The sequence below is a fragment of the Urocampus carinirostris genome, chromosome 1 (genome assembly GCF_059441175.1).
Source record: "Urocampus carinirostris isolate Australia breed hairy pipefish chromosome 1, RoL_Ucar_1.0, whole genome shotgun sequence".
In the NCBI taxonomy this organism is placed as follows: Eukaryota; Metazoa; Chordata; class Actinopteri; order Syngnathiformes; family Syngnathidae; genus Urocampus; species Urocampus carinirostris.
The window spans coordinates 28,725,772-28,738,949 of record NC_142349.1 but is presented as its reverse complement, the minus strand read 5'-3'; the positions used below and the strand labels follow the sequence as shown (position 1 = coordinate 28,738,949).

The window sequence follows — 13,178 nt, the reverse complement described above, 5'->3', positions numbered from 1 at the left end:
GAGGATAAGCGGTGCAGCTAATGAGATGAGATGAGGTAGGGTCTATTGAATTATTGTTTTCCTCCATTTTACCCAAATAGCTCAACCCAAAAATTAGAGGGAGCACCCATTGCTCTGTTTGTACCATAGATCAAAGTCAAGCAATGCACATCAGTGGCAGAGCTATTTCGTACCCATTAGCTAAGGTAGAGGCGCCCGTTCAAGTGTCAGGGTAGTTTTAATGTTGTAAATGATTGATAATAACAGTTTAGGTAATGTTGGAACTCCATTCAATTTGCTTTTGCTACATTTGTTTTATTTCGTTTGCATAAGTGGAAGAAGGTGGATGGACGGACGGATGGATAGATGGATGGATAGATACATCCATGCATATATACTGTATATACACACAACACAATTTATAATATATATATATATATTTTTTTTTTTATATATATCTATACATAAAGTATATATATATATAGCAGCACAGCAGCACAGTAGTTGCACTCCGGTTTCCTCCCACATTCCAAAATGTCAAGTTAATTGGCTGGTTCAAATTGTCCCTAGGTGTGAATGAGCAAGTGGATGATTGTCTGTCTCTGTGTGCCCTGGAACTGGCTGGCAACCAGTTCAGGGTGTCCCCTACCCACTGCCTGAAGATAGCTGGGATGGGATACCCCCTTCAATTAGGTCATGTATCAAGAGATGCAATGTATTTGCTGTGGTATCGGGCACGGCAACAGACAGACGACATAAAAACAAAATCAGCCTCATGGGAGATGAGGGAAGGCACATAGCGGGGAACATTCGGGGACTAACGCACAGCTGTAATAAGAAAGTGTGTGTTTGTGTCGCAATGTGCCTCCGACTTTGTGAGCTGTACATCATTTCAGCACTGACTGTTGTGATTGCCGGACCCAAGGTTTCAGTGCATTACCACCTAAACAGCTTTGTGGCTTGATATATTTTGCCTAGTGCACGTTTGAGATACAAATTTTTAAAATACACATACTCATCTTGATCACAGTTGGGAGGACGTACCTATCAATCAAGTTTGAAGAATGAATTTGAAAATGTAATCGGCGGCCAAAGATGACCTTATCTTTCATGAATAGAAACATTTGTCTTTGTCAGGTAACATCTGACTAGGTTTGTGTGTGTTCATTCTAGATACTATAGCTCCATCACACTATTTCAAGATAAATAAATGAGTCACTGCCATCAATCAATTCTGCAGAACTATCAATTGCTGTTATCCATAAAGTATCATCAATAAAAACATGCAATTTCAATTTGATAAAGGAGACAGCATAGTAACTTTTACTCTGATTAACTTTTGGATTTGACCTGCTTTTCAGATAATCTATGATGCCAGTTGCTCAAAAGAGATGGCTAATCGACTGTTTTATCTGTCACTCAAAGAGCAACTTGGTTTGGAGGCTGTGTTATGTAAATTAAAATTTTAGTATTTGCGTCTCGCATACAGCGAAATTCTAAAAGCTTCTCACACAGAGACAACATAAATAACGAAATAAGCAGCCCTCAAAACACTTCCCTTGGAGGAATTTCAAAGACACAAAATTCAACACATGAATAATTTAAACCTCAGTAATCCATAATTGTCCCTTTGACTGAATTTGGGAAAAAATAAGATTGGCTGCTTTTTTGAATATCAACAATAATGTGAAACCTCTCAACACTTAGAATGAAATAGAATATGTTTTCATTCAATATTTAAAAAATGTTTCTATATTAACTCCTTGAGTTCCATTGACGGCAAATAGCCGTCCTGTGGTGCCTGAGCGTTGCGTCTCATTGACGGGTTTGTGAGAACCTTTATGATTGAAATACACAGACTAATGCCAGGCAAAACCAATTCTGTATTAAACATCTTTAGTCACTCGTTGACAGTGACACTTCTCATTTATAGAAATCAACTTTAATAAAAAGTGGAAGAAGAGAAAATGGGTCGAAGAAAAGATGAAAAGCTTAGCAATTGGAGATTGTTTTCAAAAAGTAAAATTCACAGAGTATAAGTGGATCACTGTTTAAACCCTTTGCTCAGGTAAATTTACTAGTGTATTTGCTAAAGTGAGCACTGATGGTCGTGACTCCATAGATGCAAAAATTGAAGCGAACCAGCGGTTGATGCATTCAGGTAATAAGATCAACAAGAGCTAGAGTTAACATGTTTGCGACCTGCATCGTGGCCCAGCTAGACGTTTGTTATGTGTATTTCGAATAAATCTTTCGCCTTTTGTGCTAGATCCTTAGCTTGGCCTTTGCCATGATCTTTGATTTTTGCATTCCGGAGATGGAATAAGAGCTTGCTCTGTCCACTCCACGCATCGGCTCGGTATTGCAGTACCTCCGGGAACGGTGCATTCGCAATGATCGCAGCAAGGCTTTAGGGCTAGGACCTTAGCTTGGCCTTTTGGCTGAGAGTAAGTGTCCCGGCTCCTAGGCTTTGTAGCGTATTATGAACTGACCGATAACGGATAATGGATAATGAATAACGAAGATAGAACAATAACCCTTAAAAACCCCCCCATCCCAGAATGATCATTGTTTAATGCAGGGGTGTCAAACTCAATTGCACAGAGGGCCAAAACCACACCTTAAGTCTTGGGCCTAACAGGATATGTATTTATTGAAAAAAATAAAACTCGATATTTTTTAACATCAATTTGAGTAAAAAAGACAGGAATATTATTCTAGAATAAACACATTTAAACATTAATTAACTTAAAATTCTTTGCCCTCAATAAAAAATATCTCCTGTCAAAACGATACAAATTCAAAATATGAAAAAAATGGAAATATAGATCAAATTTGTGCTTTTCAATTTGGGATTTTTTTGGGTGAGAAAGATTTGCTGGATCCTCATATTCTTTAACTCTTCAACTTTCTGTATCTTCTGCTCTGCGTTCAAGTTTTTCATCTTATCCTGATGTTTTTTCTTATAGTGCCGTTTTACATGACATTCCTTAATTATGGCCACATTAGTACCTAGGTTTACCAGCAATGTCAGAAAACATATATTTAGCCTCCTATCCGTTTTGAAAGGCTCGTTTTTCAGAATCAACTTTTTCCTTGGCCATTGTGAGGGTTTACCATCTACCTAATCCACAGCAACTGAAATGTAACCCTGCTTTCCTTTGTTGAGCCTTCTGTTACATTGTGCTGGATAAAAGCTCGTCCCCAGACGTCACGTCTCGCTTCCTGAGACTAAAGACTCACTGTTAATGCACTTTCCAGGTCTTGATTTTCAACTGGCTGACATGTTGTTTGTCAGGCTATAGTTTTAAAAATGGCTGCGCTTGTCAGGACACAGCTAACTCGATTGATGCAGGAATGCATCCAAAAGTCTTGCAGTGGCAAGGAAGCTAAAGTGCTGGATTATGGGACCTGTAGTTTGACAGTTACTTGCTGGGCCATTATAGTAGATGCATATAAAGTGATTTCACAGGCCGAATATAATTATACGCAATTTGTCAATTTTGACACCATGTAATAGGAATCAATGAAACTAAGCCCGAACTTCAAAGAAACACATTGTTTCATGTAAAGCTCGTTTGCTTTCAATTTGTCCCCGAAATGTGCGATTTCATTGAAACGAACATATCTTTTATGACACACAGTATTAGTGAAAAAACGAAGAAGTGAGATATAAACTTTTTTTCTGGCAAAAATTGATCTTTCATTCTTCCTTTAAAAGCCCATGTTCATACTGCTGTACCACACAGATTTCTATAAATCTTGAAAGAAAGTTTTAAATACATAGATTTCTTTAAACTTAATTCATTTTGTTTGAAGTTCAAGAAAAAGCTTATATATTGAGGAGCATGTGGCTCAGTGGTAAAGTATCAAAATCTGAGGGTTGTGAAGTAAATCCTCAGTAAAGGGGCTATGTCAAAGTGTTTAGTCGTTGTTAAGTGCTCAATTATTGTTTAGCACTTTGGCCATTACTTGTGTAAAACAAGTTATGCAAATTAGGTCAATTCACCATTAATGGGTTTTAGAAAGGGGTTTTTAGTAAACACATTGCATAAATGACCATGATGAACCAATTACAGTGATTTCAATAGTTTGATAGTTAATTTAAATTAATTAGTTGGCCTTTGGACTGTATTTAAAAACAGGTATTTTCTTGCTTTCACCATGTTAAGCCTTAAATAAAAGAAAACCGCAAAGACGTACGTGAAATATCTTTACTCTCCCCCATCTCTTTCCTAAGCAGAACACCAATGGTAAAAGTAAGATAAAAGCAGATAGGTGTAGTGAAAGAAATATAAAGGTTTGTGGAACACAGTTGGACTTTGATAACTCATACTCAACTCATCTTAACATTTTTAGTTGATTAGTTATGGGCATGTACGATATCGAAGGAGGTTTATCAAGACATGTAAGGTGACTTAAATTCAAACTAATCATCCAAGTAATTGCTTGATTTAAGAAGTTTTAACATTCCGGGATAGCATCTGACGAGAACTGCCAGCTTTCATCATGCTACGGCTGTCACAAAGCCGGATTAAATAGTACTGCTGTCCAGTGATTTTCTCTCTCTCCTTCTTTCTCCCTCTGTTAGACCCCATGCCATCGTCTTATTCGTCTACAGAGTAGGGCAAGAGATCTAGTAATGGCGACATTTCAAAGGAGCCCCCTTGCTGCATTTCTTAATTCCCGGTAGGTTTACCAGTCACACCCAACACACTGACACACACTCTGTGTCTGTCCCTCATTCTCACTGCTATGTGCACTAGAATTAGCCATTGGCTCCTTTCCAGTTAAATCCAGTCAATATTGCAGCCTCCCAAAAATCACCCGCTCTCTTTGGATCGTTCACTGGAGGCCAAACATTGGCAGAGTCGCGGTTGTGTCACAGCAATCAATCCGGCTTCATGTGAAATAGCTATACCACCACTATGCAAGCAAAACACACAACACAACTCTACACGCAGGCCGTATCCAAATCCAACAAAAGTAAGAGCACTAAAGATAGTTATGTTAATGGTTATATGGCCCGGAAAGACATAAAATGATGGAGTATTTGTTTTGTACTTTTTGATTATACTGTTTCTTCCATCTTTAGAAGTAAATATAATTTGGTGACTGTAAATGTTCAAATTAAAATTAAAACTAAAGCAATGCTTTGCACCAATAAAATATACTTAAAAGGTAGTGTCTGCAATTTAAAAATATTCCACTTTCTGAGCCATCTTCTGGTTGAAATCATAATTGTAGCCTCTGTCAAGCTTGTGTTGTGCATGCAAGTATGCAACATTTTAGAAGTGCAGGAATAAACTCTTTTTTTTCATCTTTTGGGGGGTGTGAGTTGGCCTTTGGACTGTATTTAAAAACAGTTATTTTCTTGCTTTCACCATGTTAAGCCTTAAATAAAAGAAAACCGCGAGGACATACGTGAAATATCTTTACTCTCCCCCATCTCTTTTCCTTCAGCCTAATGCATTCCAAAGCAGAACACCAATGGTAAAAGTAAGATAAAAGCAGATAGGTGTAGTGAAAGAAATATAAAGGTTTGTGGAACTCAGTTGGACATTGATAACTCATACTCAATAGAGATTTCTAATGACACCTTAAATGACGCATCACACGATTAAGTGTAAAGTATACAGTAGTTGTATGATGTGATACTCAAAATTTCTGAACAAAATAGTTTTTCCCCAGTGATTTAGGATCTAGAATTAGTAATGTCGTATGATACAGCCCATCAATTGGCATCTCTGAAGACCGGGGTGATGCTTTAAACAAAAAAAACAACAATGCCCAAAATGAAGAAGGTGCTCCATTTTACTCATGTGGGGGAGCAAACCCCTATCCAGAAAAAAACGACCTGGCGAGGTATACAGGGATTGCCAAAGACACACCACAGGAAGTAGTGCCCCGAGGACCCTTGCTGTTTAGATTTCCGTGAACCGTGATAGTGACTACTTGCTTAGGGGTATTTAATGGTAACTTAGTCAAGTCAAGTCATGTTTATTTGTATATCCCTTAATCACAAGGACTCTCAAAGGACTGCACAGATGATTGCAAACTACAGACTATTGTTACACTATCCCCTGATTTAAAACGTACATGGGGGCAAAGAAAAACTCAAAAACCTCAGAGAAAAATGAAGAAACCTTGAAAAGGGACCGCACATGAGGTAATATCCCTTCCAGGATGACCAGGCTGCAATGGATGTTGCAACAACAAACAATAAAAATAACAAACAATAAAAATAAATATGAAATCTAAAATAATTAAAGTATAATACAAAATAAAAACATAAATAAAAAGGATGACTTAGGTCACAACAACCATGTAATAAAAACAATGCATACAAAACACATGAACTATTTTGCCATTTCAGAGCCTATACTGCCTGTTGCCATGTTGCAAAATGGCTCAGGATACAAACTAACCCATCTGGAACTAGTTTGGACCTGGAACCTTTGACTTAGCCAAAGTGTTTTCTAATAGTCAAGCAATTAATATTCAAATAATATGAAGTAAAAAAATGTTCACGATGTAACCAGATTCAGAGCTTTATTCTACTTTTTGCAGGACCCTACCTGGAATTGGTCATGTCCGCTTGTCCACCACGACTCTTCTCCAGACCTAACTTGGTGAAAATTCCTATGAGCACCATAATAGCCACCACGCCGCAGATAATGTACACGATCATGTGAGTCCGATCGCGGTCTGGTTCCAGGTGAGCCTCTGTGACGGGTTCTGCCGGTCGCCCTGTGTTTGCCCAAACTGGCGTGTCATAGTTTGAACAAGAAGTTTGATCCAAACTATGGATTTTGAACTGGCAGCAGAAGCGGTAGAAGCAGGAGCCGCAACAAAAGCTGTAGATTCCGGCGTTGCAATTGAATGGTGGGTCCCACTGGCCCATAACATCGTAGTAACCCCAACAACGATTAGCGCCACCCAATGTTTTATCCTCAGTGTTCACAGTGGGTGTTGCCAGGGCAGCCTCCGGTAACACTGAGGGTTGCGTTGTGAGGTTATTTGGAGGACCCTGAGCTGTGACCAGGCCCATGGGCCGATGGTGTAGTCCGCTCATCGAGGTCAAGCCTAGAAGAATGGCCGCTGAGAAGCTGACTAACATTGGTTGCATGCAGGCAGACATCTTGCGTCCTTGGTCTTGATGCCTCAGTTGTGATGTGTAATTGATAGACCCACCATAAAAGGACCTAGGTTAAGAGAATGAATAGATTGTTAATCATCCTTCTCACACAAAACAACAAAATGCAATCTTCCTGCTTGATCTACATCATTAATTTCAGACGGGCCTGTGGCTGTTATGGGAATCTTTATTTGGAACTGGTTGACTGCATGTAAATGAAAGAAAGAAATCAATTTCCCATCTTGGTTTGCTCTTTTTTGCAGTGTGAAAGAATCCCTTGTAAATACACATTAAGAGGCTCAGAATTTGTTGATAACAATTGAACTTTGGGATGGTAATCAGCTGTAAATCAGCTGTAAACTCCTTTCAGCGCTCATGCCAACTTAATTGATTCAGGCTGGATTTTCACTCATTGTAGGCTACACCTCCCACTCAGTTATTATCTTGCTCATCTCTCACTTTTACAATGTTGTGTGATGTCCCTTCCATTTTTAGTCACATAACCAACTGCTTTTCTGGAAACAGTTGTGTAGTTGCTCCCTCAGCTTATTTTGGTACGCCCCAATAAGAGTAATTATCTCCTTGTTTTGTGAGTGACTATTAAACTGGTGGTCAGTATATGCTCATCGCAAATGTAAGTGAATATTTTACAATCAACTTTTTTTTATTCTCCCACTGCAAATAAGAAAAAAGTTCTGAAAAAGGTAGACCACATATTTAGTACAGTAAACAATACAAAAATAAATACAAAAAATAAAAATAAGAAGAAATTACCAAATGAAATAATAACAAAAGCTCAAATGTATGCATAAAAAAACAAAGCCCCTCTATACCTACTCTTTTTCCCCATAAACCTGGTAAGCCTGGTTGTTAAACACAATACGGTCTGGGAATGTAATACAAACTGGGCAAATATTGGTCATTAAGGAAGTAAAGACATAGGTTGAATATTGTCAGTGAAGTCTTTGTTGAATAGTGTGATGTGCCAAACACGTAGATATACTATTGATTGATAACAACACCATTGTGGCCTGCCAGGCTTATAAAGCACTGGGAGATGCCTATTTTGACAATAGGGTAGCATACCCATGGACAACACAACACACTGAGAATTATTTTCATAACGGCTTACTCGTTTTTTTATACTAATCCTTGCCCTGATTTTCTAAGACTGATGCATGAAAACAAAACAAAAAACCTGCCCAGAATGAATTGTTCTGCTGTACTAATCACAAAATGTTTTGTTCAAATGTATTGTGTTCAATGGAACCTAATTTCATGTGCGTAATCGTTGTAAAAAAATGACATTTTAAGGCAGTATAGCGTATGCCTATGTGTTACCGGAATATTTAGACTAGCTACCAGGTGGGTGGTCCAAAATAATCAAAATGTCACCTTTCACAAAGCCATTTGTCATCCAGAAGTTGGAAACAAGTCCAGTTGCACCGGCTTGTAGTTGATCCAGTTTAGAAGCACTTGCTGCGTACAAATAAAGGTGCAAGTGGCATTTCCTGCAATCAGCTTAGAATTTTGCCTGGCCAAACAAAACAATCTTTGAAAGTGTCTGCTGTCAAACAAATAAAGAAAGGAGGGGTAGGCTTCAGAGAATCACAAACAGTCCCATGCGTCCATCTCGGAAGCTTCTTCAATCCTGAGACATGCTCGTATTCCTGAGTGGGTAACGCATCAGATGAACGGCGCCAAATCACTTCTGACGTCCCAAGGAAAACTCAGCCAAGTGTGTTGTTTCCCACAGGAGTTGTCTGCCTGGCTTAACTCGTGTCTTTCATCTTGCCGCCGTAAACGTTGATACACAATGGCTGCATTTTTATTTTAGCGGTGGGCATCTTTTGGCTCTATACGATTGCCGTTCCATTTGTAGTCGATGAGCCAACAGGTAAACGCAGCTGTTCTTTAAAAGGGAACTCTGGGCGCTCATCCAGCTGTAATCCTCGGATGAGGATTCTCCAGAAGCGCCTTTTCTTTTGCACGTGTGGTGTCTTTGCCTCTCACGCACACACACTCATGCACACATTGACAAAGCGCTGCAATTCCCTTGCTGCTATTATTTTGGCCAGCAGGATTGACAACCATGGGAGTCCAGTGGCACCCAGTCACCGCGTCTGCTTACCCCTGGATCCCACAACCTGTAATAAGCCCTAGACACCAGCTTGTTCTATCTGACTAAGGAAGATGCGAAAGCAAGTGAATAGGGATGCTATTGTGTGATAAAAACTTACAGATTACCCTGAATTCTCTCACAAATATGAGATCCGTTTCCAAGCTTTGGACTTTTGTCCAAGTTAACTAATCCCACAAGTTTTGTCCAAAATAAATATCCTCAGCTTGTTGTGGACTACTGAGGCAAAGTAAGGATGCGACAACCCAAAGAGCAGCGGGAGCAGCGTGCCACCGGCAGCTCATCAAAACATGTCCTGTTTTCAAAGGAAGCCCTCTTTGGACTGCAGCAGATGCTCTTTTGTTCTTATTGGGGCGGGCTCAGGTGTAACTTGCTCTCATTTTCCATTCGCACGATCGGCACCTGATTAAAATCTGCCCCAGAAGAATCTCAGGCCAATAATATGCAACAGTTTAAGATAAATTGTTGCACATTATTTCCCTGAATCACACAATGGATGGTTGTCAATTATGTCCTTGTCCAGCTGCAGCTTCCTTGAAAACAGGCATAATTTGATATATATGTAGAGGGATTTTAGATATATATCATATGTATGTGTTTTCACTGTGGGATGCTGCAAACAGAAGTGGGAAGAGAGAGAGAGGAAAGCCTGGAAGCAAGTAAATGTTTTTTCTTTTGCTGTCATTCCATTCTCTCCCTTTATAGTTGTCGCTTAGCTCGTATTCCTTTAATTCCGTTTGGTCTCCGATCCCTCCGCCAGTCGCGTCCGTATTGCGTAACTTGCTGATGTCTCCACCACCGTTCTCTTCTGTTTTCTCACAGTTCTGGATGACAATATCTCCAGCACTCCTCCCTCTTCCACTCACTCCTCCCTCTCCTGCTCGTCACAGTCTCTCTCTCTCCCTTACACACACATGCAGAGTTTTTGTTAGCAAATGAGCGCAAGGTCTTTCTTGCTGACTCTCTTCCTCTGCCCACCCCCTGCTATGTATCACTACATATTTTTTTTCAACATTGTCCCACATATTGCTTTTTTTATGCATTCATAATTCCTTTCATCTATTTCCGAGTATCCAACTCCCAACCACATTCAATAAAAACAGAGCTACCTGGTGCTCCTGATTATAAACTGCAGGTGCCCAAATTGTAGAATGTTTTATTTGACCAGAAATACTATACAAGGTGTATTTACCTTATTTCTCAATTCTTTGGCACATTTTTTTTCTGATGAAACCCATGAGTCTGTTGTTCTGTGTGCTATTGTGTGATGTGTTGTGAGTTGGGGACAGCCGATGTGCATCTTGAGGGCGTGACATGAGTCAAGCAGTTTTCTTCATGCCATGTCGGAAATGAAAATGTAAGGATGAAATAGTTATATTCCAGGTTGAGGGTTGGCTTCTGTACCTCTGAAGGAGTGTAAAAGGTTTTTGGAACATACCTTAATTTTTTTTTTTTCAAACACTGCCTGCAACATGGCGGTAACACAGCACTGATAGGGCACTAGATTAACAGTTGTTAAAACAAGACGAACTGACATTGGTTTGTGTGGTTAGAACACTTTCTAGTGGGCAGCGTTTTTGTAGTGTTCCATTTGTGACAGGCATGTTCTTAGCCACCAACGATTGTTTTATGACCTTCGCCAGTCAATGAGCATGTTTGTGACCTTCTCCAATTTCCATATGTATTTTTTTCTTTAGCAAGTACATGCCGACATCAAAGGGACAACTGTGTAATATTTGACCGCAATTTCACTGTATTGTGGAGTTTAACCGAAACATAAGAACGCAAACCAGCGGTTGATGCATACCAACATTCTAGCCTCATTTCATCCATTTTTGTGCCGCTTATTCTAGCCAGAGTCTGGAGGGTGCCAGAGCCCATCACAGCTATCTTCAGGCAACGGGCAAGTGACACCCTGAACTGAATCGAACCCTGGACCACCGTTGTGTTGCGCACTAACCATCTAGCCACCTGGGTTTCATTTCATGTAATAGAAATACAGATTTCTTGACCTATGAGTTAAAAAAATCAAGTCTATATGATTGTTAAAGTATTTTTGCTAATTACTCAAATCAACAATTTTAAAAATGAATTAATTTTGTTACAACTAGGAGGCGCTTCATAATACAAAAAGTCCCTTCAAATTATTACTAGTGATTGTAAACGATTTCTAGTCCATTTAATGAATGTTGCTGAGGCTATTTGGACTTGAGACCAATCAATGCTGACACCTTACTTGAGCCATAAATCGGCAGGATCATTGCATAAGATGCACAATTTAAAACATCGGAAAAAGTATCGGTTTACAGTCTGGATTTTTATATTTTAATCTCCCAATACCCTCACTAGCAGCCTGGTACATTTTTGGACAAATGTGTTAACCAACGATGAAGACTTTATCGTTAATTGTGCCAATTATCCCAAATTGCTATTTGAATAAAACAGCGGCAGTGTTTAAGAAGGTGCAGTGCAGTGTGTGATACATGATGTGTGCATGGGCTTAATTACTGCGCTACTGCACCGCTGTGCGCCCTCACCTCCATATGAGCTTGCATGGTGCACGCCTGCTTCTGCAGTCTATTGGGAATGATTTAAGGAGCCAGTTGACAAGGGTGGATGATGGTGAGCAGAGGAAGGGAAGAAAGAAGGATTGAGCTAAACAGGTAAAGGGATAAAATGATAGGATAGAGGCAGAGTAAGGCGGATGCTATTGCATTTGCCAACGAGGGAGAGTAAGAAAGAAAAAGAGGTAAAGAAGGGAGAGATTATCGCCATGGGGGGTTGTAGGGCGAAGATCAGAGTCATTGGAATAGGAAGTGACAGGGGGAGAGTGGGAATGATGAGGGGAATGATATAGGGGCAGGTAGAAAAAAAGAGTGAAAGGGCTTCCTCTAGGGAAAGTGACATAGTTGGCCTATGGGCAGAGAAGAACAAATAGAGTCAGGAGACAATGGATTTCCTGGAACATTCTCTCAGAAAATAAATGGAAAAGCGGATGACATTTAAAGAATATACACTCCGACCAATTTTCTCCAAAGGAGGTCGTTAGTATGACCTTGACTTGCAGGAAATTAGATCATATGTTGTAATGGAATGGTGAATTTATAATTAATGCTTCAAAGATTGTTATCAGGATGGAAAAAAAAACTTCCGTGATCCTTGTCCTTAGGCATGCATATTGTAGCTCACATCTAATAGAGATAATTAGTTTGAGAGAAGCAGGAGCTTACGCAACATTTTCAGCTGCACAGAGAATTATATGAATAACATACATACACTTATATTTAACTATTCAGTCACACATTTTTTGTTGCTGCTAAATGTTTTTGCGTAAAACTGTACAATTATTTTTCATTCCACTATTAATATTTTAGCTTGGGCCATTTTTAAGCACAACATAGTAAATACATTTTGCCTATCTGGACAGTATTTGATCTTTCTTTCTCTCTTTAGAGTCTTTATCACATGTTTACCCTGGAGGGCAGTGTCTAATCTGGTCGCATACATTTTCTCTCTTTGTTGATATCAATGACATTGAAGACAATTCTATTCAAATTAAATTCAACACATTAAAATGTCTTGTTATTGACATTTTTAGGCATCTGCATTTTATTCTTTTCTGTATGACTTTATCAGTTTCTATTCCTTGTTTTTTTTTTCTTTTTAAAAACCTAATCACCGCAAATGACAGACTCTTATTGGAACCTAGAGGATGTGTTTGGAAGCAGTTACTTATTCAAAAGCCAGATCTTCTAAATATTGATTTAATTTTTCTGTTGGGATTCCCAAACATACGTACAGTAACTTTCCAATTTATTTAAGTAATTGTTGCACACTTTCTTGAAACCCTATAAACTGTATTTCACCTCACAGATGGCATTGTTGTTTTGCTGTCTCCTACATGATACATTTGACTGTAAT

The 13,178-nt window shown here is 39.1% G+C and overlaps 1 protein-coding gene, 1 long non-coding RNA gene and 1 pseudogene across 3 annotated transcripts in view; 2 read left to right on the top strand and 1 right to left on the bottom strand.

Moving 5' to 3' along the window:
- The window catches only part of LOC148374202 (uncharacterized), an 8,104-nt gene extending 771 nt beyond the window's left edge, over positions 1-7,333 (top strand). Inside the window, exons 2-3 of the long non-coding RNA XR_015850242.1 lie at positions 4,571-4,668; positions 6,550-7,333. This is a non-coding gene — a long non-coding RNA (uncharacterized LOC148374202). The remainder of the gene's footprint in view (positions 1-4,570; positions 4,669-6,549) is intronic.
- Positions 1-10,062, bottom strand: part of LOC148374201 (protein shisa-8) — a 113,973-nt gene extending 103,911 nt beyond the window's left edge. For both annotated transcript variants that reach the window (XM_088333588.1, XM_088333596.1), the window contains exons 1-2: positions 8,513-10,062; positions 6,558-7,184 (exon numbers count right to left, since the gene is read on the bottom strand). In XM_088333588.1, coding sequence (XP_088189714.1) covers positions 6,558-7,120 — 563 coding nt within the window. In that variant the 5' untranslated portion in view covers positions 7,121-7,184; positions 8,513-10,062. The remainder of the gene's footprint in view (positions 1-6,557; positions 7,185-8,512) is intronic.
- On the top strand, positions 2,226-2,372 carry LOC148374203 (U2 spliceosomal RNA; annotated as a pseudogene).
- Positions 10,063-13,178: the final 3,116 nt, after the last annotated feature.